Source organism: Triturus cristatus, chromosome 4_2 (assembly GCF_964204655.1).
Source record: "Triturus cristatus chromosome 4_2, aTriCri1.1, whole genome shotgun sequence".
Classification (NCBI taxonomy): Eukaryota; Metazoa; Chordata; class Amphibia; order Caudata; family Salamandridae; genus Triturus; species Triturus cristatus.
In genome coordinates, this window is record NC_140586.1 from 40,600,390 (window position 1) to 40,628,382 (window position 27,993).

General features: G+C 46.3%; 1 protein-coding gene across 1 annotated transcript in view; it reads left to right on the top strand.

Moving 5' to 3' along the window:
* Window positions 1-27,993, top strand: part of VAV1 (vav guanine nucleotide exchange factor 1) — a 415,631-nt gene that overhangs the window by 169,729 nt on the left and 217,909 nt on the right. Inside the window, exons 3-6 of the mRNA XM_085600348.1 lie at window positions 3,649-3,707; window positions 10,708-10,773; window positions 12,136-12,244; window positions 15,390-15,482. Of these exons, the coding sequence (XP_085456474.1) occupies window positions 3,649-3,707; window positions 10,708-10,773; window positions 12,136-12,244; window positions 15,390-15,482 (327 nt within the window). The remainder of the gene's footprint in view (window positions 1-3,648; window positions 3,708-10,707; window positions 10,774-12,135; window positions 12,245-15,389; window positions 15,483-27,993) is intronic.

The window sequence follows — 27,993 nt, forward strand, 5'->3', positions numbered from 1 at the left end:
GATCTGGTAATACTTGCCCGATACTACTCACTTGCTGGGTTATGATGCTTCCTTTGCCGCTGTATTCCCTGATTTTTGTATTAGTATGAATCAGTATGTAATTAATGGATGGGGGAAGGATTTCCTTATTTTGTCCTACTTCAGATATGTGTATTTTTGTATATTATTTTTGATGAATTTTTACTGGGTTTTCTTCTTTTTTGTATAATCGAATAATCAAATGATTTATACGTAATGATTCTTCTAATTAGTGGATTTTTTTTTTAAACCTCTGTTATTGGTCCAGTTGGCCTCTTTTAATATGGGATTAGTGCACTCTCTTCATAAATACTGTGCTTCTCTTGCGAATTCAAAGTTTTTCCCCTACACATATCTCCAACCACATGCCACATACTCAACACCCAACAATACACATATAAAAAAATGACCCTCTTATACATCCAAAACAGCACCGATATCAATGTGCACCCGACAACGCTTGTTACTAAAAATTAGTTAGACATAACATTTATTTTGACTAGGCAGTTTGCATGCCTAGAGCCATGGATGATGGAAAAGTGATTAAGTCCACCTTTCCAGCGCTACGGGCTTTAAGCTGCTTGGAACGCGGTGTCAAGCCTGACAGAACCCCGATGCCCACACCCAATATTCATAAGGCCTGCTGGTGATTTGTGTGGCTGTCCGTCCACCTCGCTCCCCGGCAGCCATTTCAATGCTCTGTTTGTCCTCTGCCTTTCGCCGAATTCATTTCCTATTGTTTCAAGAGCTGGAAAGAGCTTTGAGTGTTCGACTCCATTCTTAGAGAAACCAAGGTCCTTGAGGTATTGTAAATGGATCGCTGCTGCATATTGGTTTTGTAGTTACACTTATTTGTAATGTTTCCCCGCGTCAGAATTGCCTGGTAGCCAAAGGGAAAGGTCCTAACACTGATGAAAAGTTTGTAGGCCAGAACCAAGTGAACTCCAAAGGTACACATGCCTTCTAAATAATAAGAGTCTTGCGATCTTAACGAACGCTTCTTAATAACTCTCCATTTATATAGTGCTTGCTACCGCAGAGTAAATAAAAAGTGCTACTGCGGCTCAACTCACTGTTAGTCACTTTACCGACTTTTGAAGGAAAACAAGCTCGCAAATGGTGCGCGCGCCACTGCGAGCGATCTGTTTTCAACTATTGCGCACGCATCTTTGCACGATAATTGAAAACAGATGTGGCCTGTGCGGGTAACAGCCACCAATAGACCATGGGCGGAGCAATGCGCCCGCCTTTGGCCAATTGCGTGCTGTCTTTGTTAAAAAGACGCACGCAAAGGCCAATAGCGTTGGACAAAAGAAAAAGCACACGCACGCACAAGCGAGTGTGAGGGCAGATTTCAAAAGCCCCTACATGAAGTCTCGCTGCGCGAGCAACTCACTGTTAGTCACTTTACTGACTTCTGAAGGAAAACAAGCACACAAGCACGCGCGCCACAGCGAGCGATCTGTTTTCAATTATCGCGCACGCATCTGTGCACGGTAATTGAAAACAGATGTGGCCTGTGCGGGTAACCGCCACCAATAGGCCGTGGGCGAAGCAATGCGCCCACCTTTGGCCAATTGCGTGCTGTTTTTGTTAAAAAGACGCATGCAAAGGCCAATAGCGTAGGACAAAAGAAAAAGCACACGCACGAGAGCGTGTGCGAGTGTGAGGGCAGATTTCGAAATCCCCTACATGAAGTCTTGCTGCGCACTGCAACGCTAGGCGTGAGACCTAAAAACTCCTAAACGCAGGTCATGGTGCAAAGCTTGCTTTGCTGGACCGGCAACACACATGCGTGCGTACGTGAACTCTGCCGTGTCCTCTTCCCCCTCAGTCAGGCCCATCAAACTCGGTTGTTTCTTCTTCCCATCAGTGACGTGAAATGGAATGTGCATTCTTTGCACACAGTTATCCTGTATCGTGAAACCCCGCCTTTCCATAGACAACACCGGCATCCTGTGCTTGCAGCGATGGGGGCGCCAGATGATTTTGACGCGTCAGAGGCAATAAATAGCAGCTGTTCCCGTTTCTTCTGTGTGTCTTGCTTGGAGAACTGACTTGTGTATTTCAGTGCTCTCTGCAAGTGCTTTGTGTGCATTTGGTCATAGTTTGAGGATGGCCCAACGATTCCTCAGTTTTTGTTGATAAAAACTGGACTTGTCCAAACCTTTCAACTGTGCCTGTACTTCCCTTTACCTTTGCTCCTTTCAAGGCACTTTGAAACAACCAAAATGTCACATGTATCGGTTGACAAAAATGTTAAATAAATACATAGTTGAACCAGTATTCAAACCCGAAGTTTGAACCACATCACCTTATTGACCCTCCCACCCCCCCACCTTTCTCGGCTCTCTTCTTGAAGCCCACTGTTTAAAAAGGTGAATAACACCTGAGCCACTAGTGGCCCCCTGTAACTTATAGACATCTGAAGCAGTGGAGAAGGCCGCAAGGACATGGGCCAACTCAAATCTGGTCAACATGGAAAGATTAGGATACAATTTGAAAGAAAGTGGACAAAAACGCAAGCAACAACTGACAGAGCTTGTTAAACCCAGATTAGAATTTTTTATATAACCGTGCAGAAAGTAAAGAAAACTCATTAAAATATTCAGAGAATAATGTGAAACTGAGATATCAAAGAGGCTCCTGTCATCTCGGACTTCGAAAGGCTGGTGATCTTTTCATTTTGTTTGTAAAACACGGCCCACGAGATTTGTATGTGTATATTCAAGAAAAGTCAGTGACACCAACAGTCAGACTAGTGGAACCTCCTAACATATGTACCATATGGGTTTCCTTAATTGCACTGCACTTGAAACAAATATATAAAACTCGTAAGCTGAAAACTTTGAATATCTGTGTTGAATGAAGCTTGTATAGCCAACATAATGTCTGCCTCCTTATGCTTGACCCGAAATTAATAAAAATCCTAAATGGCACGTTTCGTACACATAATATGCACAGCTTTACTAAAGAAACCTGCACCAAATGCTCTGGAAACAGAAAAGTACAGACCTAGGCGAGACCTCCCCTTGTCCACCCTTAGAGCCTTGAGAGCCACAAAGCATGCACAACCCAAATGCTTTGATTTCATGGCCCCTGAAGCCTGTAGGATCTTTACTTTTTCCTATTGCACGTTCTTCTAAGAGTTTAAAAAAATATTTCCTTTCAGTTTCCTAGCCACACTGGAGATTTTATAAAGTGCACTTTAGAGATATAAATATGTGTTTATATCAGTCACAGAAGAATCGTACTTATGATGGACTTAAAAAAGCAGTGGTAACGTAGTTTATTGTTGATGGACTAAAATCTCCTAGGACCACCTTGAAGCACCTGACAACGAACACTGTAAAGGCTGGATCGCTGCCTTCCATGCTCGTAACCAGGATGACTGACGGAAATAGGGCTGTCTTTTCAAGGCACGGTTGTGAAAGAGCAACTCATTCTAAAGTTGGCAGTATCAGTATGGTACTTTCTAATTTTTTGTCACGATCGTTGTGAAGCAAAGTGATCTCAAGTACAATGTATTATCATTCAGGCAGCGGTCACTTTTAAATGTGACTTCTTGCTTTCCTGGTTTTTGTTACTCTACTTGACTTGTTCACAAGTTGTATTTTTCCTCTCCCGCAGGTTATCGATACCTTATCAATTTTATCTTGGACGTCCACGGCACAGGATAAAGGCTTTATGTGAGTACATTCCGGGGTACTGTTGTGAGTGCATATGGAGTTCCTTTGTGAATACAGTGGTAGCTCGTAGGCGTATGTAGCCTGAGTGCCTTGCATATCGGCTGATTACGTCAGCACTCAATGTTCAGAATCGGGATTACCAAGAATAATGAAAGGAAAATATCACAATCTAAACATGACTTTGAAATGTATTCAAATGTATGAAGTGCTGAAAAGTGTATGCTTATCGCTCTGGTTTAGCAAATCTCCCTCAGAATAGCTTTCGCTATTTAGTGAACTTAGATTATCTCAAAGGAGGAACAAGGGCACCCAAAGGAATTAGACAGGGACCTTGGGTAGATACGTATTGCAGGAAACAGTGGTCCCTGAAACCAAACGATAGAGCAAAAAATGAATATAGTCAAAATTGGAACTATATTATAGCCAATGTCCGGCCGGGCATGGCAACTTTAATAAGTAGAAATTCTTGACAGTAAACAAGGAAATGTAAGTAGAAATTCGGTGGGACACAAGCCTGTATCCTCTGACTTACATACCAAGTAGACAGAAAATGACAAAACACAATCAGGCAATTACAGTGATGTTTCTTTGAGAAATAATGAATAGCGAAACATCTGATATTCAGATTGCCACCTTCACACTATATTACATACAGCAATATTTAAGGTGTAGGGTGGGCAACAGAGTCAAAGTTTCTTCAATAACGAGCAAAGCCTCTCGTTGGGGGATGTTAGTGTAAAGAGACTCCACATCAAGAGTGCAGAGTGTATCTGTAGAGGGATCAAAACTCTGGTTTTCTACCAATGTAATCATCTGCATGCTGTCTCTGACATAATATGGTGTAGATGGGACGAACTCCTTTATGAAAAAATCTACATACAAGCCTAATGGCTCTAGAATGGAGCCGCAACCGGAGACGATAGGGCGTCCAGGGGGGTGTTCAGTGTCCTTGTGGATTTTAGGTAAGGTGTAAATAACTGGTATCCGAGGGGCCTTAGCATTCAAAAACTGGTATTCGAGTTTAGAAAGGAACCCTTCGTCTAGGCCAGATTTGGTGGTTTGCTGGATCATTTGTTTGAGTTCATTAGTGGGGTTAGTGGGTAGTCTACAGTAGTGATCTGTATTCCCTAGCTGTCTTAATATTTCGTTTTTATAGGTAATGGTGTCCTGGAGTACTATCCCTCCCCCTTTATCAGCAGGTTTGATGACTATCGTGTTGTTATTCTTAAGAGTCTGAAGTGCTGATTTTTCTGCCAATGAGATATTGTAAGGTATGTAGTGGTGTTCTTTGGCCAGTTGTGTCAGGTCATTTAACACCAATTTTTCAAAGGTGGAAATCTCCGGTGGGACCATATTGGCCGACGGGGAGAAAGTGGAAGGAGGCCTCAAAGGAGTATTGGGTGCCTTTGGTAAAAAAGGATTTAGCAGGAAATAGCTGTGTAATCTCAGTTTACGAAAAAATCTCAAGACTTCTGTTTGTAGGTCGAGAAAATTAGTTTTTGTGATGGGTACGAATGACAAACCCTTGCTAAGTATCGATAATTCTGAGTCATCCAAGTGGTGTTCAGTGAGATTGAATATAGGGAGTGAGAGATTGGTGAGGGAGGAGGTGGTGTCCGTGTGCTCAGATTGGTCTACCAGCGGTAGTAATTGCGTCGGGTTTGCCGTTCGCCTGGTTGGTTTTGCCAATGGGCACGTTTCAGACCCCCTCTCCTTGGTGGCTCGTGCTGGCCACGTCCTAAAAAAGAGGTTGAAGGTTGTGGATTAACTGGTGTTCTATTTGCACTACTAGTCCCTTCGCCTGGGTCTGAGCTATCAGAGGATTCTACAGAAGTGTCAGAGAATCCAACTAAAGTTTGTCCTCTGTTGAAACGTCCCCAGGGGCGGTTGTTGCGTTGGTTATTATAGGATCGATTAACGTAGAAATCTTTGGTGAGATAGGGATAAGTACGTTCAGTAGAATAGCTCTTAATATCTTTCTTTACTTTGGTAGATTTCTTATTCTGTTCTATTCTATAGAATTCTTCCACTGTTTTTCGAACTTGTTCCAACAGCTGCTTACTGTCAGGAATCGTGTCGTTGCTTGTTATTTGTCGTTCAATATCTGTTATCTCTTCAAGTAGTTTTTTAAGTTCCTCTGTGGCTATGTCGATACCTAGGACCATCCAGTGCCTAGAGCACGTTGTGCTAATGTAGCTAAAATTTGTGATATATTTGGGAATGTCGGTGAAAATTCCAGGTATGTTCCTGACTTGGAGGCCTGCGGGGATAATATCAGCTTTTAAATACTCAGTGAGCATTCGTATCATAAGTTGTAGCCTGACTGTTTTCTTTTTCGTTTTCTCTAATTGTTCTGGTAATGTGGAGCCTGTTTCTTGAGGAGCATTGGCGGAGTCAGAAAAGAGGGAAGGACCTTCTAAAATCTTTTTAATGTATTCATCGGTGTATAAAGGTGCGTGATCTGACATGACACGAAGTGATGCGAGGGAAAAAGGGGAGACAGTAGGGAAGGAAAGTGACCCACTATCTAAACAAGAAGGGGAATAGGACCATAAGCCCTTGCAATCCAGCGATTGCGCTTACTATATCAAAGGAGGAACAAGGGCACCCAAAGGAATTAGACAGGGACCTTGGGTAGATACGTATTGCAGGAAACAGTGGTCCCTGAAACCAAACGATAGAGCAAAAAATGAATATAGTCAAAATTGGAACTATATTATAGCCAATGTCCGGCCGGGCATGGCAACTTTAATAAGTAGAAATTCTTGACAGTAAACAAGGAAATGTAAGTAGAAATTCGGTGGGACACAAGCCTGTATCCTCTGACTTACATACCAAGTAGACAGAAAATGACAAAACACAATCAGGCAATTACAGTGATGTTTCTTTGAGAAATAATGAATAGCGAAACATCTGATATTCAGATTGCCACCTTCACACTATATTACATACAGCAATATTTAAGGTGTAGGGTGGGCAACAGAGTCAAAGTTTCTTCAATAACGAGCAAAGCCTCTCGTTGGGGGATGTTAGTGTAAAGAGACTCCACATCAAGAGTGCAGAGTGTATCTGTAGAGGGATCAAAACTCTGGTTTTCTACCAATGTAATCATCTGCATGCTGTCTCTGACATAATATGGTGTAGATGGGACGAACTCCTTTATGAAAAAATCTACATACAAGCCTAATGGCTCTAGAATGGAGCCGCAACCGGAGACGATAGGGCGTCCAGGGGGGTGTTCAGTGTCCTTGTGGATTTTAGGTAAGGTGTAAATAACTGGTATCCGAGGGGCCTTAGCATTCAAAAACTGGTATTCGAGTTTAGAAAGGAACCCTTCGTCTAGGCCAGATTTGGTGGTTTGCTGGATCATTTGTTTGAGTTCATTAGTGGGGTTAGTGGGTAGTCTACAGTAGTGATCTGTATTCCCTAGCTGTCTTAATATTTCGTTTTTATAGGTAATGGTGTCCTGGAGTACTATCCCTCCCCCTTTATCAGCAGGTTTGATGACTATCGTGTTGTTATTCTTAAGAGTCTGAAGTGCTGATTTTTCTGCCAATGAGATATTGTAAGGTATGTAGTGGTGTTCTTTGGCCAGTTGTGTCAGGTCATTTAACACCAATTTTTCAAAGGTGGAAATCTCCGGTGGGACCATATTGGCCGACGGGGAGAAAGTGGAAGGAGGCCTCAAAGGAGTATTGGGTGCCTTTGGTAAAAAAGGATTTAGCAGGAAATAGCTGTCTCTTTACACTAACATCCCCCAACGAGAGGCTTTGCTCGTTATTGAAGAAACTTTGACTCTGTTGCCCACCCTACACCTTAAATATTGCTGTATGTAATATAGTGTGAAGGTGGCAATCTGAATATCAGATGTTTCGCTATTCATTATTTCTCAAAGAAACATCACTGTAATTGCCTGATTGTGTTTTGTCATTTTCTGTCTACTTGGTATGTAAGTCAGAGGATACAGGCTTGTGTCCCACCGAATTTCTACTTACATTTCCTTGTTTACTGTCAAGAATTTCTACTTATTAAAGTTGCCATGCCCGGCCGGACATTGGCTATAATATAGTTCCAATTTTGACTATATTCATTTTTTGCTCTATCGTTTGGTTTCAGGGACCACTGTTTCCTGCAATACGTATCTACCCAAGGTCCCTGTCTAATTCCTTTGGGTGCCCTTGTTCCTCCTTTGATATAGTAAGCGCAATCGCTGGATTGCAAGGGCTTATGGTCCTATTCCCCTTCTTGTTTAGATAGTGGGTCACTTTCCTTCCCTACTGACTACCATATCCTTAACTGTCTCCCCTTTTTCCCTCGCATCACTTCGTGTCATGTCAGATCACGCACCTTTATACACCGATGAATACATTAAAAAGATTTTAGAAGGTCCTTCCCTCTTTTCTGACTCCGCCAATGCTCCTCAAGAAACAGGCTCCACATTACCAGAACAATTAGAGAAAACGAAAAAGAAAACAGTCAGGCTACAACTTATGATACGAATGCTCACTGAGTATTTAAAAGCTGATATTATCCCCGCAGGCCTCCAAGTCAGGAACATACCTGGAATTTTCACCGACATTCCCAAATATATCACAAATTTTAGCTACATTAGCACAACGTGCTCTAGGCACTGGATGGTCCTAGGTATCGACATAGCCACAGAGGAACTTAAAAAACTACTTGAAGAGATAACAGATATTGAACGACAAATAACAAGCAACGACACGATTCCTGACAGTAAGCAGCTGTTGGAACAAGTTCGAAAAACAGTGGAAGAATTCTATAGAATAGAACAGAATAAGAAATCTACCAAAGTAAAGAAAGATATTAAGAGCTATTCTACTGAACGTACTTATCCCTATCTCACCAAAGATTTCTACGTTAATCGATCCTATAATAACCAACGCAACAACCGCCCCTGGGGACGTTTCAACAGAGGACAAACTTTAGTTGGATTCTCTGACACTTCTGTAGAATCCTCTGATAGCTCAGACCCAGGCGAAGGGACTAGTAGTGCAAATAGAACACCAGTTAATCCACAACCTTCAACCTCTTTTTTAGGACGTGGCCAGCACGAGCCACCAAGGAGAGGGGGTCTGAAACGTGCCCATTGGCAAAACCAACCAGGCGAACGGCAAACCCGACGCAATTACTACCGCTGATAGACCAATCTGAGCACACGGACACCACCTCCTCCCTCACCAATCTCTCACTCCCTATATTCAATCTCACTGAACACCACTTGGATGACTCAGAATTATCGATACTTAGCAAGGGTTTGTCATTCGTACCCATCACAAAAACTAATTTTCTCGACCTACAAACAGAAGTCTTGAGATTTTTTCGTAAACTGAGATTACACAGCTATTTCCTGCTAAATCCTTTTTTACCAAAGGCACCCAATACTCCTTTGAGGCCTCCTTCCACTTTCTCCCCGTCGGCCAATATGGTCCCACCGGAGATTTCCACCTTTGAAAAATTGGTGTTAAATGACCTGACACAACTGGCCAAAGAACACCACTACATACCTTACAATATCTCATTGGCAGAAAAATCAGCACTTCAGACTCTTAAGAATAACAACACGATAGTCATCAAACCTGCTGATAAAGGGGGAGGGATAGTACTCCAGGACACCATTACCTATAAAAACGAAATATTAAGACAGCTAGGGAATACAGATCACTACTGTAGACTACCCACTAACCCCACTAATGAACTCAAACAAATGATCCAGCAAACCACCAAATCTGGCCTAGACGAAGGGTTCCTTTCTAAACTCGAATACCAGTTTTTGAATGCTAAGGCCCCTCGGATACCAGTTATTTACACCTTACCTAAAATCCACAAGGACACTGAACACCCCCCTGGACGCCCTATCGTCTCCGGTTGCGGCTCCATTCTAGAGCCATTAGGCTTGTATGTAGATTTTTTCATAAAGGAGTTCGTCCCATCTACACCATATTATGTCAGAGACAGCATGCAGATGATTACATTGGTAGAAAACCAGAGTTTTGATCCCTCTACAGATACACTCTGCACTCTTGATGTGGAGTCTCTTTACACTAACATCCCCCAACGAGAGGCTTTGCTCGTTATTGAAGAAACTTTGACTCTGTTGCCCACCCTACACCTTAAATATTGCTGTATGTAATATAGTGTGAAGGTGGCAATCTGAATATCAGATGTTTCGCTATTCATTATTTCTCAAAGAAACATCACTGTAATTGCCTGATTGTGTTTTGTCATTTTCTGTCTACTTGGTATGTAAGTCAGAGGATACAGGCTTGTGTCCCACCGAATTTCTACTTACATTTCCTTGTTTACTGTCAAGAATTTCTACTTATTAAAGTTGCCATGCCCGGCCGGACATTGGCTATAATATAGTTCCAATTTTGACTATATTCATTTTTTGCTCTATCGTTTGGTTTCAGGGACCACTGTTTCCTGCAATATTTAGTGAACTTAGGGCACTTTTCGTAAGCCATAAATGTCCTCCAAGAAAAGGGAATGTGGTCATTTTCTGCTATATAATCCAAACTGTTCAACATGGCCCCATCTGTAAAACTTTAGCTGTCACTTTTTGACTATATCAATAATCCATTATCCTATTAGGAAGTAGAGTATGGGAACCTACTCTGAACCACAGCCTTGTGAAGCAGATGACACCCATATCATCCTGAGATTCAACAAACCTGCAAGGGAATTACACAAACCCATGAAAGGTTATTTATCAGTCTTTTGCCAGTGGATGAACCTTAATTCTCCCCAAATTTCTGAAGATCCTTCTAAAGGGTTATTGTGTTGTACTGGGTACTTTTCTTTCAAGGGATGGCAAGAGTAGACATGGGTATTCTTGTTTTGGAGGCAGAAGGTGTTCTGGGAGGATGTTTTTTCTGATGTGGGCTGGAGTGTATCAAATGATTGTTTTTGAGATTGTCATGTTTCAAGAGTGCTCCAATGGTCGGTAGGTTTTGTTTATATTATTGTTTCTCTACAGACCTTTTCCAACGGAGGACAGCATGGTCGATGAGGACATCTACAGTGGGCTGCCAGACCAAATTGAGTAAGTGAGGAGTAAGAACATATTAAAGAATGTCGGCGGTTCCACATTCTGTCTGTGAGGCATACCTGAAACCCGATACTCCCACAGTGCACCTGCTTTGCACCTAAATACCCCACTATGCAAAGCATAATGCGCATTGCTCAAATTTCCTTTGTGTGTTTAGCAGACTGGTGGCACTAGGTTAAGTGAAAAAAGAACACCCTGGAGTTATAATGTAAGTGGTTATAATATACTAAATCTTGTTTAAACGCATTGTCTGTAGAATATAATTTACAGAAGTAAGAAAAATATAGTTAAATGTCACATACACCCTTCCACACCGCAAGTAATATCTAATACTTCCATGTGCCATGTGAAAGAAGTCATTGGTTGGGCATTGGTACATTGGGCAAGTGCAGGGAGTATAGTAGGAAGACTTTGAGATTGCCATGCTGTGTGGTGTGTAATGAATTGTAGCACCACCTGCCAGCTGCCAGGATAGCAAGGCATGTTACTAGGAGTCTGGCAGCATTGCACAGTACGGGGGTTCTGAAAGCAGGGAGAATTATTGTTATCCTGAGACCAGAGTGTATTACTGGGAGTCTGAGAGCAGGGTGTGGAATTGGGAGCCCTAAAGAAGGGTGTTACTCTGACCAGGAGAGCAGCGTGTCTTACAGGGAGCCAGAGAGCAGGGTATGTTAGTGGGAGTCTGGTCTCGGGTGTTTCATAGGTGACATTAGGACATTGCTGCTGAGAGTCTGAGAACATGGAGTGTTAATGTAGACCACAGAGCAGAGGTCCTCTCTGGTAGCTACCTTGTAGTGTGTGTGTTACTGGTGGGCTGTAATGTGGGTGCTTTCCTGGAAGCCTGAATGCAGTGCCCTACTGGGAGCATGCGAATAGGCATGTCACTAGGAACCTGAAAGCAGGACTCCCTTCTGGAATACTTTGTGTAGCGTGTGTTACTGGGACTCTGAGAGCAAACTGTTGTGCAAAGATCCTAGGCATAGTGTGCTTTACTGGAAATCTTTGAGCAAGGTGTATGATGCTTACTGGGAACCTGGAAGTAGGGTGCTTCACTGGGAGCTTCAGAACAGCACCCTTTGCTGGAAGCCTATTGAAAGCAGACCTACTTTGGGAAATAGTTGGGGTATGAAGACAGCATCATTCATCTCCTCCCCCATGTCCACCTCCAATAACACCTTGGTTATGAAAAGCCTCCTCCGTTTATTCTCTTCCTACCAGCCCACCCTCAGTAACGCTACTGCAGTAAGGCTTATAAAGTAGTCTTCATTAACCAAAACCCATTTTACCTCCCATCACAACTGGCAGGGAGTATAAATGGTTATTTGCTTATTCCTTTCCTCCTATCCACCCTCACAGTGATACAGTGGAGGAAGACGATGAGCTCTATGACTGTGTGGACATGGAGGAGGACGAGGGCGATGACATCTACGAAGACCTGATGAAGAGTGAAATTCCTCCAGTGCAGGTTAGTGGCTATAAGTGGGCACTCAATGATTGCCACAACGTTGACCTTAGCTGAAGGGGAAGGGAGCCTTGGATCAAAGTCAGCGAAGGCAAGCACAACATGTGACTTCACCCAGCAGACGTGAGGGGGTGCAGTGAACAACCCCAATCCAAGATGGTGGAGCCATCATGGGGTATGACCTAGGTATGGTGTTGTGGGTGAAAGCAGTAATCACTTTTAAGAGAACCCAAGACAGGCAAAGAGGGGTTCATAGAAGAGAGTGGGTGGGCAGAGTGATTAGAAATATTAAAGGCCAACTAAACTAAGATATGGAACTCAATAGATACATTTTTTGCTAAACTTAGATTGGCGACTGTGAGAAGTTGGCCTGATGTATGATGTCACTAGTTCTAGTGTACACCTTGTATCAGTCCAAATACCCTTATGGTGATTGGTTGTAAAGTCAACCTTATAGACCAGCTATCCTAGTGGTAGCATGGACAAGAGCAGTCTTAGGCTAAACTCGGAATGGCATGTGAAGCCAGCTGTGATACCATATATAATCCCTTGAATACCAAATGAAAGGACACCACAACAGATATATATATAAAATAACGTGTATTTATTCTAGTCAAACCCTCAGCACTCTTTATGAGATTAGAGGTAAGTACAACACAGTCTTATTTAAGCATACATTAAGTCACACAGGTAAGTAATACAGTTAGGCCCTAGGGGCCACGCAAACCATATACTAAGTAAGTGGTATAAGGACCACTGTCACGGCAATAGGATAGGCCTAGGCCTAGGGAATCGCTGGGGCTACACTACACTAGCAACAGTTAGGAAGTGGGAGGCCCACGGGATTCAGGTGCAGAGTGGAAACACTCACGCGTAATGCGTAAAAGTCGATAGAAATAGTAGTTGTTAGAAATTAACAGTTTAAGGACACTTCTGAAGCAGCTAGAGAGTCGAGACTCGGAAACTAGACCCTAGGATAGTCACTACCCTTGTGAGCACCGAAGTACCCAAGTTACCTAGCCCACAGGCTGCGGGTGCATAGGTGTGAACTTGCGTCGGGTTTCGTCGTGGACTTCTATGGATGCCTGAAGGAAAGTTGCTGACAGGCAGTCAGTGAAGAGTGTCCGGTGGATCCCAAGGCTGGGATCAAGAAGAGAGGAGACCTGCAAGCAGAAGGGACAGAGTCAAGGTCACTAGCCAGTGACCACGTGGAACCAGGAAGGAACCAGGCGATGTCATGAAGATTGCAGGTGAAGGTGAAGCTTGTCGCTGCAGCCACGAGGACCAGGGAACGTCGAGGACGACCAGGACCAGGAGGCGAGCTGTCCCACGAAGGCTCTTGCTGTCGGCGGCGTCTAAGTTGGACTAGGACTCACCAAGCCTTGGCAAGCGGAACCCACGAAGAACGGAGGACTTGCTTCTGGTGCAGACCAGGAAGGTCTGGGGTGCTTCTCTTTTTCAAAGAAGCAGGAGCCAGTCTGGAGAAGCCAAACCAGCGGTGAAGATTTCAGGATGCGTCGTCACAAAGGCCACTAGCCAGCGGGCAAGCAACCGGACAGACGCGGCAAGCAGGAAAATGCAGAAGGGCCCCACGCAGGACTCGTGGAGTGTGGGGGGCTGATCTTCGGTGCAGATGGTGCTTGGGGTTGGGGCTTCTCAATCCCCGGTGCACAACTTCGAGGGTGCCTCAGAAGCTGCGCTTGAAGATACTAGCCACTTTTCCCAGGTAGCCGGTCCCACGTCTCTCGTCGCCTCCACGGATCTCAGTTCGGCTGTGGATGTGGATCAGGGTCGGAGAAGTCTGGAAGTCAAGGCTCTGGTCGGGCTCTGCAGTCGGTCCCTCGTAGAACTTTAGCAAAGCAAAGGGTAGTCTCTTGATGGTGCCTGTTTGCACAGGGTAGCCACTCCTTGGCCACAATGGAGATTCTTCAGTCTTCTTCTTTCGTCGAATGTCGAAGGTCCAGAGTTTCTGTTCAAGTTGCAGGTTCAGGATAATCCAAAGTCCTGGAGCCCCAGCTCCCACTCTTATACTAATCTGGGGGGCTGGGATACCTGCTAGGTCACGCCTTATGGGTGGGACCTGGGAGGGGGGTGGTTACACCCCCTTCCCTTTGTCCAGTTTCGCGCCAGGACTGGGGCTGGAGTGACCCAGCACCGGTTTGAACTGGACTATGCATGGAGCACCTTGTGTGCCCCAGGCATGTCTCATTCCTTTCAGCCCTCCCTGCCCCAATACGCTAAAGTCTGTCTGGGGAGGTGCTAGCACCTCCCCAAGCAGGAAACCTATTGTCCAAGCCTCCCTTGCCGGGATCACTCCCAGCAGCAGGAGGTCAGACTTGTGTCTGTGGCAGCAGCATCCATTTTGTGATGCTGAGGCTTTGGTTAGAGTTACACAGCAAAGTAGGATTTTAACATGCCCCCCCCTCTAGAAGGGGGGAATAATATCCTCATCACCAGAAATGGTATGGGGGTATTATTCCAAAGTGTTACACCTTACATGACACGTTTTGATAAAGCCAAACCATAGTTACCATAACCGTTTAAGATTATAAGGCACTTTAAGAGTATATGGTAGGCTATATCATAGAACAGCTATAAGGACATGGTTCCGAAAGCTGCAGACAGGCTCAGCTCATGCTAGAGCACCATCTCACATGTTACCAAGCACTCTGCCTCCAGGATTGTTAAGGCCTGCCATAGGAGTGACTGATAGGTACACATGTGTCTATATATAAGGGTAGATATAGGCATACTATATCCAAGCAAGGGGTGATTACACGACCTTGCCCCAGCTGAGTGATCAGCCAGTTGTGTCTGATTGGAAGGCCAGACCAGGGGTGGCATAATACATGCTGCAGCCCCTGGGAGGCCTAGGGTACACCTATGCCCTGGGTACCTAGGGTACACTGTACAGGGTCCAATAAGTTGATCCTTACCAATTGGGAATGTACCTAGGGTACATGGAGTCCATTTTAAAGAGAGAGCAGACAGCCTGAGACCCTGAATGGCAGGATCTCAGGCCAACTAAGTCGAAAAACCAGCTAGACACTAGGCAAAAAAGTTGGGGGTAACCATAGTCAGATATCCACCTTCCTACAGCGACTGTACGCATTAAAACTCTGTTATCCAAAATGTGTTCCTCCTACAGCCTAAAACAGAAGTGGACAAGAGGGGCTGCTGCCTTCAGGAGATACAGCAGACAGAGGAGAAGTACACTGACACGCTTGAGTCTATTTGTAAGGTAAGTCCGGATTTAGCATGGAAATCTTAGACTGTTTTCCCATGCATAACCTGAGATATCTCTCAAGACATCACCACACTCGCACTTGTCAGGGAATCGCACAAGCACCACTCACGCACACATCACCTCACTGACAGCTTTAGCCAGCCTCTTGCAGAGAACACATAAAATCTATCCAGAAAATAGCAGCAAACTTCCATAGACGCAGAACACCAGGTGCAGGTTTCTGGCACATGACATGGAAATGAGATCATATACAGACATTCTGGTCATCAGTAGTGGCAAAACTAGAGGAAATCACAGGAGGGTTGCCAGAACGTACTACAAAACTGTTTTCTTGAAATAATGCCAAAGAAAAAGAAGGGAAAATTGGATAAAAATATGCAGAGCTAGGAACAGTAACAGCAAAAAGAATGCTATCAATGGATTAATTGCCAACCCGAGCTCTGGAATACACTAGGTAGATTATGAATAGGGGAAAATGGGCATTGGCCAAGGAGTTACAAATGAAACAAGCATTGGCATAGCCAATAGGTCTCGACTTTGGGACTTTATAAGTGTTTAGCCATACAGCACATTATCCTGGGTGCTGTGCCACCAGGGATTGAAGAGCTATTCAATTACTACACAGTGGGCCATGCAGTGTGATTCAGGAATACATGCTTGCCTCGGGAAACATGTACATCATTGTTGTTGCGGTGCAAGTGTACAATACCAAAAGTGCAGTGTTAGATCTAGTTGCATTAATTATCTTCGACAAATATATTTATAGTCTATGCGCTAGGCTCAATCTAATGACATAGAAACCGGACCCTATCAAGCCCTATGGTGATGTCCTAGCCCTACAGCAGAGGTACTGGCCAATTGTTGAAATCCATGCCAGCAACCTAGTTCCTGTTTACATTTCACGTTTTCCTTAAACTTGCTCTCCCCGAGTGTTTGCTTTTTCCAGTATAATCTTCTCATGTATTTTTTCATGCAGGATATTACTCTTGCATTGTGCATACTGTGGACAGAGTCTCCTCTAGGTGTCTGTGTGAGTTGAGGTGGTGGGTGTTTTTAATAAGCCATGATTGAGAGAGCTGGATTTGAGGCTGAAGGCAGTGCGAGTTTCTCACAGTGCCAGTCAGTGGGTCATGAATGTTTTCAGAATGCACCCATCCATTCTTTGGCCTCTCTCTATATCGCACACACGGCAAAACCATGTGTGACCAACTGTAACTGTGATTTTATGCTCAAGTGTGTGAAGAAGGTGCACAGCTGTTGCAGTATAGACAAGGCGCAAGCAGGAGAAAATGCAGTACTTAAGGGCAAAGGGTTGCGTTGAGGTGTAGCAGGGATAGTGAAGGAGACACAAAGAATTACACGAAGGAGACAATGAAAAGAGTGCTGAAGATGAAAGAAGTGTGAAATATGCAGATGGTGCATTTCAGAAAAATGCGTGGAGACAAGGGGGAAGGTACCTTGCAGAGAAACTGCTGAGGGAAGGAAGAGAGTGACTGAGGCTCCGAAGAGTGCTACCCTTGCCACACGCCTTAGTAACGTTTCATTCACAGTCTTGTGTTTTCAAAAGTTGAAACTTTTCAATGCTAATCATTCATATCTAAATCATTGTTGTTAGTCATTCTTATGATATTGCTAACATGGTTTGGTTTGTGTTTGGTGCATGGCTGTTACAGCACGTGGTTGATAGCGGAGAGCTCACATAAAGAAAGGCACCATAACACTAGTCAGACAGTACGATATGCAGATGGGACGGAAGCAGAGGACTTGCGTTTACCCCAGTATTGGACCTTTCATAGATTCTCATGCTTTGTATCATTCCCCGTCGTCGGAATGGGAGCCTCGGTAAACAAAAATATATATATATATATATATATATATATATATATATATATATATATCTCTATCCATAGAAACAAAAGAGAAAAAATAGGCCTAGGCCTCATCTCATTTTGTAGTATATCACCCTCTTTGTGTAAAAGAGCCCAAACTTTTGCCAGGACCAATCAGCACAGCCTCACCCCTTGGAACCTTCATAGTCATCTTTATTTGCCATCTTTTGTGACATAATGTCAGAAAAGGAGAAGAAAGCCTTATTCAGATCTTGTGCTTCTTGTGGGAAGAAGAGACTGTTTGTGGAAGATAAGCATGAAAACTGCATATACTGCCTGTACCCGGAACACAAGGCCACAGACTGTAAAATTTGTCGGACCTTCTCTACCAAAACCTTGAGAGACAGAGAGGGTCGGTTGCTGACGTGGCTGCAGAAGCTAAAGACCAGGACGGCGGTTCTCTCTTCGGATGAGGAGGAATCAATCTCTGGTACCTCCTCCAGGAGATCTAAGAAGAGGGGTAGGTCATTTCCCTCCACCTCTGCGGAACCCCCTCTCAAAGCCCCTCACGGGATCTCTGAAAGGTCTGAGGAGGCTGGTCCCATGAAATCTCCTCACGGCAGTGTAAAGGAGAGGCAGGGATGGGCTGCTGGTGTGGACGTAGCCCTTAGGGACAAGAAGGAGGTTGCAACATCTTCCCCTCCGTCCCAAAAGGAGAAATCTGTGAAGAAACATGCTGCAGAAACTCCTCAGTCAGTTCCAGTGAAGAAACAGCGTCCGTCGACGCAGGCTAAAGCAGGTACGTCGACGACGATCTCCATAGTTAAGACTGTTTCCATGGGGTCGTCGACGAGACCGTCGACGATATCTACTTCATCGTCTACGACGGCTACTTTCTCGTCTTCGACAGCGGTGTCGACGACGAAGACCACGTCGACGATGATGACGAGTTCGTCGATGTTGATGACGACGAGTTCGTCGACGAGACCGTCGACGGTTGCTCCGTCGACGATGAAACATGCTCCATCGACGAAGAAGAAGGCTCCGTCGACGACTGCTCCGTCGACGACGATTCCAGAACGGTCGACGTCCTCATCGTCAACGACAATTCTCGCCCCGTCGACGACAGTTACCCTTCAGTCGACGATGTCGTCGTTCGTCGACGCAGGGAATCCCTTTGCCAACGACTCCGTCGACGGGACCGTCGGCGACGAAGAATTCAGGATTTGCCATCCAGAGATTAAAAATTACGCCGGACATGACTTCTCCTAGGCGGGTCACGCCTTTGCCACCATCCATGCTTCTCGATGACTCGGAGGAGGAGGAAGAGGATGGGCAGTATGGGGACGCCTACAGCCCTTCAGACCTGAATGTGAAACAGCAGGACACGGATACTGAGGACTTTTATGGTCCAGAGGTGCAGGAGGGGCGGCAAAGCTTGACACAGGAGGTACACCCCCGCTCTCTGAGGCAGGATATGATAGCCTTGCCAGTGGCTTTAGTGACGGATTTGCAAATGATGCTGCAAGACTATAAAGCTCGTTTTCCGTCATTACCAGACCTCACTCCGGTGCGTCCTTCTACGTCTGTGGTGCCACGAGACATGGCAATGGACTTGCCACCTCTGCCAAAGGACATACCTCGTACCACTTCAACGGTGGTACCGTTAGTGGTTCCTCAACCTTCATATACGGAACCTGCCGATCAAGACACACAAGATTTGGATACAGATGAGGACGACGAGGGGCATGTGATCCCTCTTACTGATCCAGGGGATCCGGATGGGGACCCTGATGACACTGGTATGCAGGATCCGGATGCTGTGGGCCGGGAGACAAATATATCGCCTCCAGCAGATATTGGTGGTTTCCATAATTTGATGGAACGGGCATCCAAGAGGTTTGGTCTGCCCCTTACAGTGGAGCAGTCCGACTGCTTCCTATATGACTTTAAAGCACAGTATAGGAAGTCGGTCAGATCAATTCCCATCATAGAACATGTCTGGGATGAGGGAATTAAGACGATGCAGAATCCTGCAACGGTCATTCCGGTTCTTCCCCGGCTGGAGAAGAAATACAAGGCCCCTGAGGGCAGTCCTGCATGTCTCCTAGGACAACCTAAGCCGGATTCCGTAATATCTCAAGCCGCACAGAGCAAGTCAAAGAATCCGTCCACTCCGTTAACCACGCCTCCGGATAAAGAAGGCAGGAGGCTGGACAATGTGGGAAAAAGATTCTCCACCATGGCCAGCTTGTTGGTGCGTGCGGCTAATTCTCTGGCTATTCTAGGCAGGTACGACCGCCAGATGTGGTGCGACATGGAGCCGTTCATGGACCAGCTACCAGAGTCGAGTCAGGAGGAAGCCAAGCAGGTTCTGATGGAAGGGGAAAGATGCTCTTCGGAAGTCATTGACTGTGCGATGGACATAGCCTCTACTGCTTTCAGGGCTTTGGCAGGGTCAGCGGTCTTGCGCCGTCAAGGCTGGTTGAAGGCGACCTGGTTTCGCCAGGAGGTCCAGAATAAGATCTTGGACCTTCCCTTTGACGGGGAGATGCTTTTTGGTAAGCATGTGGATGACGCCCTCCAAAGCATAAAGAAGGACACAGACACAGCTAAGTCCTTGGGGTCTTTGAACTATCGCAAAGTGCCATTCAGAGGGGCACGTGGTCGAGGGTTTTCTAATTACAGAGGAAACCAACGTCAATATTCCACACAATCAGGACAGTCCTATAAAGGTCAATACTCCAGCCAACGCCAAGGACAGTCGGCGTCTTTCTCTCGACAGTCCCAGAGAGGACGTCAGAATCGTCAGGGACGAGACAACGCTAAGAGGCAATAGCGGCCTCCTGGCTCTGGCTACTGTTCCTCCCCTACCAAGAACACCGGTTGGGGGCAGGATCTCTTTTTGTCTGGACAGCTGGGTTCTTTTAACATCGGACCGGTGGGTCTAAAATATTGTTCAGAGTGGCCATACGTTGGAGTTCCAAGATCTTCCTCCAACAAGAGCTCCGGACGCCCGTCCATCAAAACATCTCCGACTGTTACATCTCGAAGCCCACCAACTTTTCATCAAGGGGGCGATAGAGCCCGTACCTCTTTCACAAAGGGGCAACGGGTTTTATTCCAGGTTCTTCCTGGTTCGGAAGACGGAAGATACATGGCGTCCTATACTAGACCTCAGGGAGCTTAACACCTATCTCATCAAACTCTCTTTCAGGATGGTCACTCTCCAGGATATTCTACGACTACTCAATCCGGGAGATTTTTTGGCGTCCCTGTATTTGGAGGATGCATACTTCCATGTTCCGATCCACCCAGCTCACAGGCAATATCTACGCTTTACAGTAGGCAAGAGCCATTTCCAGTTCAAGGTGCTTCCGTTTGGCCTTCGGTCGGCACCCCGAATATTCACGAAGATGCTGGCACCAGTCGCTGCTTTTCTAAGGAAGCAGTCCTTGGAAGTGTTCCCGTACTTGGACGACTGGCTCGTCAAGGCTCCGTCGTTCAAGGCAACGTCTCAGGCCGTGTCAACTTGCATACGGTTGTTCGCCCATTTGGGTCTTCAGCTCAACATGTCCAAGTCGGTGCTGATACCCTCCAGGTCACGAAAGTTCCTTGGGGCTATTCTGGACACAAAACGATGCACAGCTCGTCCGTCGGAGGAGCGTCAAGGCAAACTGACCACCTCCGCTCGGCAAATGCTGCACAGGAGATATGTATCGGTTCGACGGTACAAGTCCTTACTCGGATCAATCTCATCCTGCATACCTTTAATACCGCATTGCAGGCTTCATATGCGTCCTCTGCAGGAGGAGTTGGACAAACATTGGCGCCAGGCAGAAGGGTCGTTCAACGACAAGGTGTGGATAACAACTGCTATGCGCAAAGCCTGCGAATGGTGGCTGGTGAAGGAGAACATCGCAGGAGGATTAACGTTTCGGATCCCTCCTTCTCCTATGGTGGTGACCACAGATGCTTCCCTAGAAGGATGGGGAGCTGTCCTCCAGGAGCTTCAGGTCAGCGGTCACTGGAGTCCAGCAGACAGACTACGCCACATCAATCTCTTGGAGCTGAGGGCCATTCACTTAGTCTTGCTGGCGTTCCTTCCCAGACTTCAGAATCGTGCAGTGCTGGTCCAGACAGACAACACGACGGCCATGCACTATATCAACAAGCAAGGGGGAACAAGGTCGCGGACTCTGTCCAAAGAAGCTCAGATGATCTGGGATTTTGCGATCTCTCACAAGATCACTCTGCAAGCCGAGCACCTAGCAGGGTGTCTCAACATCACAGCGGATGCTCTAAGTGGACAGACGGAAGTGACTCACGAGTGGGAGTTAGATCAGGCCACGCTGGAGGCAGTGTTCAAGAGATGGGGTACTCCGACCATAGACCTCTTTGCGTCCCCGGAGAACGCCAAGTGCCGGTTTTACGCAAGCAAGGTTCCCCATCAAGGGTCTCTGGGGAATTCCCTTTCGATTGCTTGGTTCGGCGCATTTTGCTACGCCTTTCCTCCCATTCCCCTCATTCCTCGAGTTCTCAGGAAAGTCAGGGCGGAACCATGCAAGATGATTCTTATTGCTCCAGCATGGGCGCGGCAGTTCTGGTTCACGGAACTCCTGCTTCTCGCCCAGGATCGCCCGATTCGCTTGCCACTGATTCCATCTCTGTTGTCGCGAGATCAGGGGCAGGTGCTCCATCCGGATCCGAAGTCACTTCACTTGACAGCGTGGCTCCTGAATACAGAGAATTCCGTCATCTGAATCTCTCCAGGGAGTGCAGGGATGTTTTATCTCAGGCGCGGGCGCCAAGCACTAATAAGACATATAGGGCAAAATGGAAGAGATTTTGTCTATGGTGCAACAGGAATGAACTCCATCCTTATAAGTCCCGGCCACATCAGGTTTTGCCTTACATCCTGTCTCTGGCTAAATCAGGTCTGGCGCACTCTTCGATCAAGGTGCATCTGGCTGCCATATCCCGTTTTCGACGGAAGACATCGGGGCCATCTCTATGGTCTGCAAGGATTGTAAAACAGTTCCTTAAAGGGTTATTTCGGATGTATCCTCCGGTCCGAGCACCTCCACCGATCTGGCAGCTCAATCTAGTACTGGCTCAGCTCATGAAAGCTCCCTTTGAGCCGATCCACAGGGCGGACTTGAAGTTCCTCTCTTGGAAGCTAGCCCTCCTCTTAGCGTTGACATCAGCTAGGAGGGTTAGTGAACTCCAGGCTCTGTCCATAGTGGAGCCTTTTCTGCAGTTCAAGAAGGATGTGCTAATTTTGAGAACCAACCCAAAATTCATCCCGAAGGTGCCTTCGGATTTTCATCTGAATGAACCCTTGATTTTGAACTCTTTTTTTTCCGCGTCCTTCCACCCAGGCGGAAAGAACATTGCATTCTTTGGATGTCCAGAGATGTCTGAAATTCTATCTCGAGCGCACACGCTCTTTCAGAAAATCTACTCAACTATTTATTGCCTACAGTGCACCACGGAAGGGATTGCCGCTCGCCAAGAGTGGCATTTCCCGCTGGATCTCCAGTGCAATTCAATACTGTCATCAGGCTGCGGGCAAACCTTTGGATAAAAGGGCCCGGGCTCATTCTACGAGAGCGATGGCGTCTTCAGTGGCTCTTTTTGCTGGAGTTGCGATCAAGGACATTTGCAGGGCAGCAACGTGGAGCAGTGTACACACCTTCACGAAGCATTACTGCCTGGAATCGATGGGACGAGATGAAGCTGCTGTGGGTCAAGCAGTCCTCCGGAATCTTTTCCAATGAGAGGTGAGCTTTCCCTACAATCCCTCCATCCTGGTAAGCACATTTGGTTTCAGTAATGATTGTTTTATCAGGTACACTGAGATGAGTTTGTAAAGCCATGTGTTTTCCAAAATGTGCTTGTCGTGATTTACTGCTTGCTATTCTGATACAAAGCATGAGAATCTATGAAAGTTCCAATACTGGGGTAAGAAAACAAGTTACTTACCTGTAACTTTGGTTCCCCAGTATTGGTAACTTTCATAGATTCTCATGCGCCCACCCACCTCCCCTGGGAAAGCTCTGCCGGTTTACTGAGGTAGTGGCTGTTGGCACAACGGCTACAAAAATCTGAGGCTCTGAGCTCTCTCAGGAAGGTTCCAAGGAGTGAGGCTGTGCTGATTGGTCCTGGCAAAAGTTTGGGCTCTTTTACAGAAAGAGGGTGATATACTACAAAATGAGATGAGGCCTAGGCCTATTTTTTCTCTTTTGTTTCTATGGTTATATATATATATATTTTTGTTTACCGCGGCTCCCATTCCGACGACGGGGAATGATACAAAGCATGAGAATCTATGAAAGTTACCAATACTGGGGAACCAAAGTTACAGGTAAGTAACTTGTTTTCTTACATGATTTAAGCCACACTCTTCAATGCGCAGGCCACGCCTCATGAAAAGGTTCCTGCTTATGTTATTATGAGGCAAGAATCACTGGCGCGGCAAATAAACAGAAAGAGACCTTTAGAATACTAAAAGAACTCAGCCAGAAGTCAGAACAGAAAACTACAGCTACGTCAGCAGACTGCAACATGTTCCAGACCTTTTTTTTGCATAAGGTTGAGGACATCCTGGCTGAGATTTAGAGCATCCCGATCAACCAGGGTCCCCCAGACCAGTACCCTGCGCCCCTCATTCCCGGCACTCAGCTCCCCTCCTTCCCTAATTTAGACCTGGCCTCCCTGTCACTTCTGATGAGCCGTGTCAAATCGGGCTCGCCAGCAGACCCCTGCCCGCCGAAGGTCTTCTGTATGGCCCTTCCTGGACTAGAAATGCAGATCCTCGCTCTATTAAACCATTCTCTGGAGACAGGCTACATACCCTCCGGCCTGAAGTAAGCCAGCGTCACCCCCCTGTTGAAGAAACCAGGGGCAGATGTCGCCATTCTTAAAAACTACAGGCCAATCTCCCAGCTTCCCTTTTTGGCGAAAGTTGTAGAGCAACATGTTCTAAAAATACTCTCGGCCTTTTTGGAGGAACATCAGCTACTCCAGGGGCGACAGGCTGGCTTCAGGGCTCACCACAGCACTGAGCTGGTGATGCTGTCCGTACTCAATGAGCTCAGAGTTATGGCCGTCAATGAAAAAAGTGCGCCCTGGTTCTGTTAGATCTATCAGCGGTGTTCGATACGGTCAATCATGCACAGCTCCTGGCCCATATCACCGACCTGGGCATCTGCGGGTTAGCACACCATTGGCTCGAGTCCTTCATGTCAGGCCGGTCCCAGAGGGTCCAGCTGGGTGAGCAGGTGTCGGACAAGGGCACGCTCACGTGTGGCGTTCCCCAGGGCTCAGCACTGTCTCCGCTCCTCTTTAACATATATCTCCAGCCATTGATAACTGCCCTAGTGCGTATGGACTGCCAAGTCTTTAACTATGCGGACGACACACAGCTCATCCTCCAGATTGACAACTCCCATCAGGCCTACTCACAGGTACAAAACATCCTCAGATATATGGTGAATTGGATGACAGACAATTCTTTAAAAGTCAATCCAGACAAAACAGAAGTCCTTGTCTTCCCCTCAAAGTCCAACCCCTGGAGTGATCTATTCTGGCATTTCGCATTCATACGCAGTTGTCATTGCGATCGCTCTATATACATACATTATTTTTAGGAAGTTATAGCCTCATGAGCGGTCACGGAAGGGGAGGGTGCCTATAGTCAAACACTGCAGGAAAAGGTGGAGATTTTAAAATTAACTTTGTTAGGATGTTCGTTCTCTGCTCGAAAACAAAGCGAGACTCTTATTTCGTGACGGCTCATGAGGCTATAATTTCCTAAAGATAATGTATGTATATAGAGCGATCGCAATGACAACTGCGTATGAATGCGAAATGCAGGTAGCATAAACCAGTAATATGCTCCTCATAAAAATGCTGGGTCTCCTTTTCATGTGAGACATGTATATGTGTGTGTTTTTAAGTGTTTTAAATGGTATGAGAAATGACTTGAGAATCAGCCATGGGCAGCACAGCACCCACTTCAAAGCATGAGTATGGTGCACCTTGAAAGAAATTGAGAAAAATATATCACTGTGGTATTTACCACCAACTTCCTTTTCCACATGATGGTGATGTGTTCTACAGTGCATTACTGTCCCTTTTTATTTTGGTTATTCTTTCATTACAGGTTATAATAGATACCAATTAGGTATGATTTCTGCATGCCTATTTAATGTAGCATGAACTGTGGCTGAATATTTTTAGGTACATAGATTACACATAATTATTGTGTGAGTGGAGTAGGGCTCACGAAAGGTCCTGGAGAGAAAGCCAAGGGGATGGCTTTTGAAACATGTTGACGAAGTAGGAGGTAACTCATAACAGTATACCCCCTCCGTCTCCCCATTTTTAATGTTGCCAGCTAGGGAAGGCAATAAAGTTTATTTTTTCCACTAGCCAGGTAACTTTTAAATTTGCACCACAATATCCCCTGACCCTACCACTCCCACCTCTGCACAACACATAGTTTTCACTTAATTGAGTGCTCCCGTGTTTCCGCAGGTCACAGCTAGGGGTGGGCGGAATTGGCGGAAGGCACTTCCGCCAATTCTCGCGAGAATGCAAGCAATTTCCGCGATCACGCGATATTTCCGTGATCGCGGAAATTGGTGCTTCCGGCCTGCCGCTGCCGCCCGCTACAGTTTGTGTACGTACTTGCCAGCCACGGCGCCGACGTCCCTGGGGTCCCTCGAGTCAGCTGTCCATCGTAGTGGGGGAAAGGGCGGAAGACGTTGCCCACCGCTGGTGTGTGGGGCGGGGCTTCCATGCAGTTCACATGCCGTGGGCCAGAGACGCCGCGGGCCAGAGACCGATCAGAGCAGCTGGTGTCAGGAACTACACGGGGATTGCGCGACAGGTAAGGACCACAGCTAGTTTTTGACGGTAGATATGGGGAGAACAGCACACCTGCCCAGCCTCGACCTAGCTCCCGAATGTATTGTGCCGATGAATGCGTTACTGAATTTGAGCTTCAACTCGGGCACCTGCTTTATTTATATCTGTAAGTGCTTGGCCAGGCAACAATTTCCGTTCCCTCCCGGAAATTGCGACAATTCGGCATTTCCGCGTTCCGGTCGGAACGCGGAAATGTCGAATTGTCGCAATTTCCGGGAGCGGAACGGAAATTGTCGCCCACCCCTAGTCACAGCACGCCCCGCCCCGTAGATGGACGGGAAAACCCCTGTGATGAAGCATGACACTGAATTAATTTTTAGTGTGTGAGGGGTATTTAAAAAACATTTAGTGTTTCCCAGGACAACTCTTGAGTTTAACACCTTCCCACCACCATCATTATATTTTTCAAGATTAGGAAGGATATATTGCAAGTGGTAGAATCTTTTTGTTGGATTAAAGTATTCAGAGGAGGACGATTCTACCCTTTCCCCTCTCTCCCTTTTTGGTTTTTGTTGATTATCCAGTATTAGGGTATCTTTCATAGATTCACATGCCTGAATCATTCCCCGTCGTCGGGAATGGGAGTCACCGGTAAATAACAAAGTAATGTCCAGAAGACATAAGACAGTCATAGGCCTCAGAGGCCTTAGCTTAGTAAGCTATCCACGTCCTTATGTAAAAAGGACCAAATTTTGGCCAGAGCCAATCAGCTAACACCACCCTCTAGAACCTTCCTGGTAGGAGCTCTAGTCCCTCAGATTTTCTACCGCACGTCGTGCTAAGGGAGTCTCCACTGAGCTCTGCTCATTTCTTTGGATTTGACAGCATTTCTCTCAACATTCTGGATTTTCAGCATGGCTGATACACCTAAGAAGGGTTTATTCAGGCCCTGCGCCTCTTGTGGAAAAAAGAGGCTACATATCGACGACCAACACAAGGACTGCTTGTATTGTCTCTATCCCAGTCACAGTTCTAAGGACTGCAAGGTATGTCGGACTTTCTCATCTAAGACCTTGAAAGACCGAGAGGGGCGCCTTTTAATCTGGCTGCAAAGGCTAAAGGACAAGGAGGATGTGGCCTCTGAGGAGAGTGAGAGTTCTTCAGTTGCGTCTCACTCCTCATCTAAAAGACCAAGGGTGGCATCGCCGGGCCCTTCGTCGCAGCCACCTCAAAAGAAGACGCAGAAAAAGTCTTCAGAGGTCCAGGATTCGCTTGTTCCAGGGAGCTCGTCTCCTAAGGTGATGCCCCACACCTTCAAAAAGCCTATTGCCACCTCGTCGACGACAACAATGTCGACAGTAGCGTCGACGAGAAAATCTCCTTCGACAGCGATTTCAGTTACATCGTCGACGACGACTCTATCGACGATGACATCCCATTCCATGTCTTCGACGACGACAACTCCATCGTCGACGGCAGGCAAGTCAATCCCGTCGACGTTAGCCATAAAAAAGGCGTCGTCGAGTAAGCTGTCGACGGGAGCGTCGACGACGACGACACCGTCGACGAGAGCTTCATCATCGTCGACGACAACATCGTCGACGAAGACACCGTCGACGACGAAGACACCGTCGACGAGAATATCACCGTCGACGAGAATATCACCGACGACGCCGTCGTCGACGTCATCGTCGACGTCATCGTCGACGAGGAGACCGTCTTCATCATCCTCGTCGTTGACGACGACCCCGACGACGATCCCGTCGACGGCATTGATACCTGTAACGTCGGTTACAGCTATA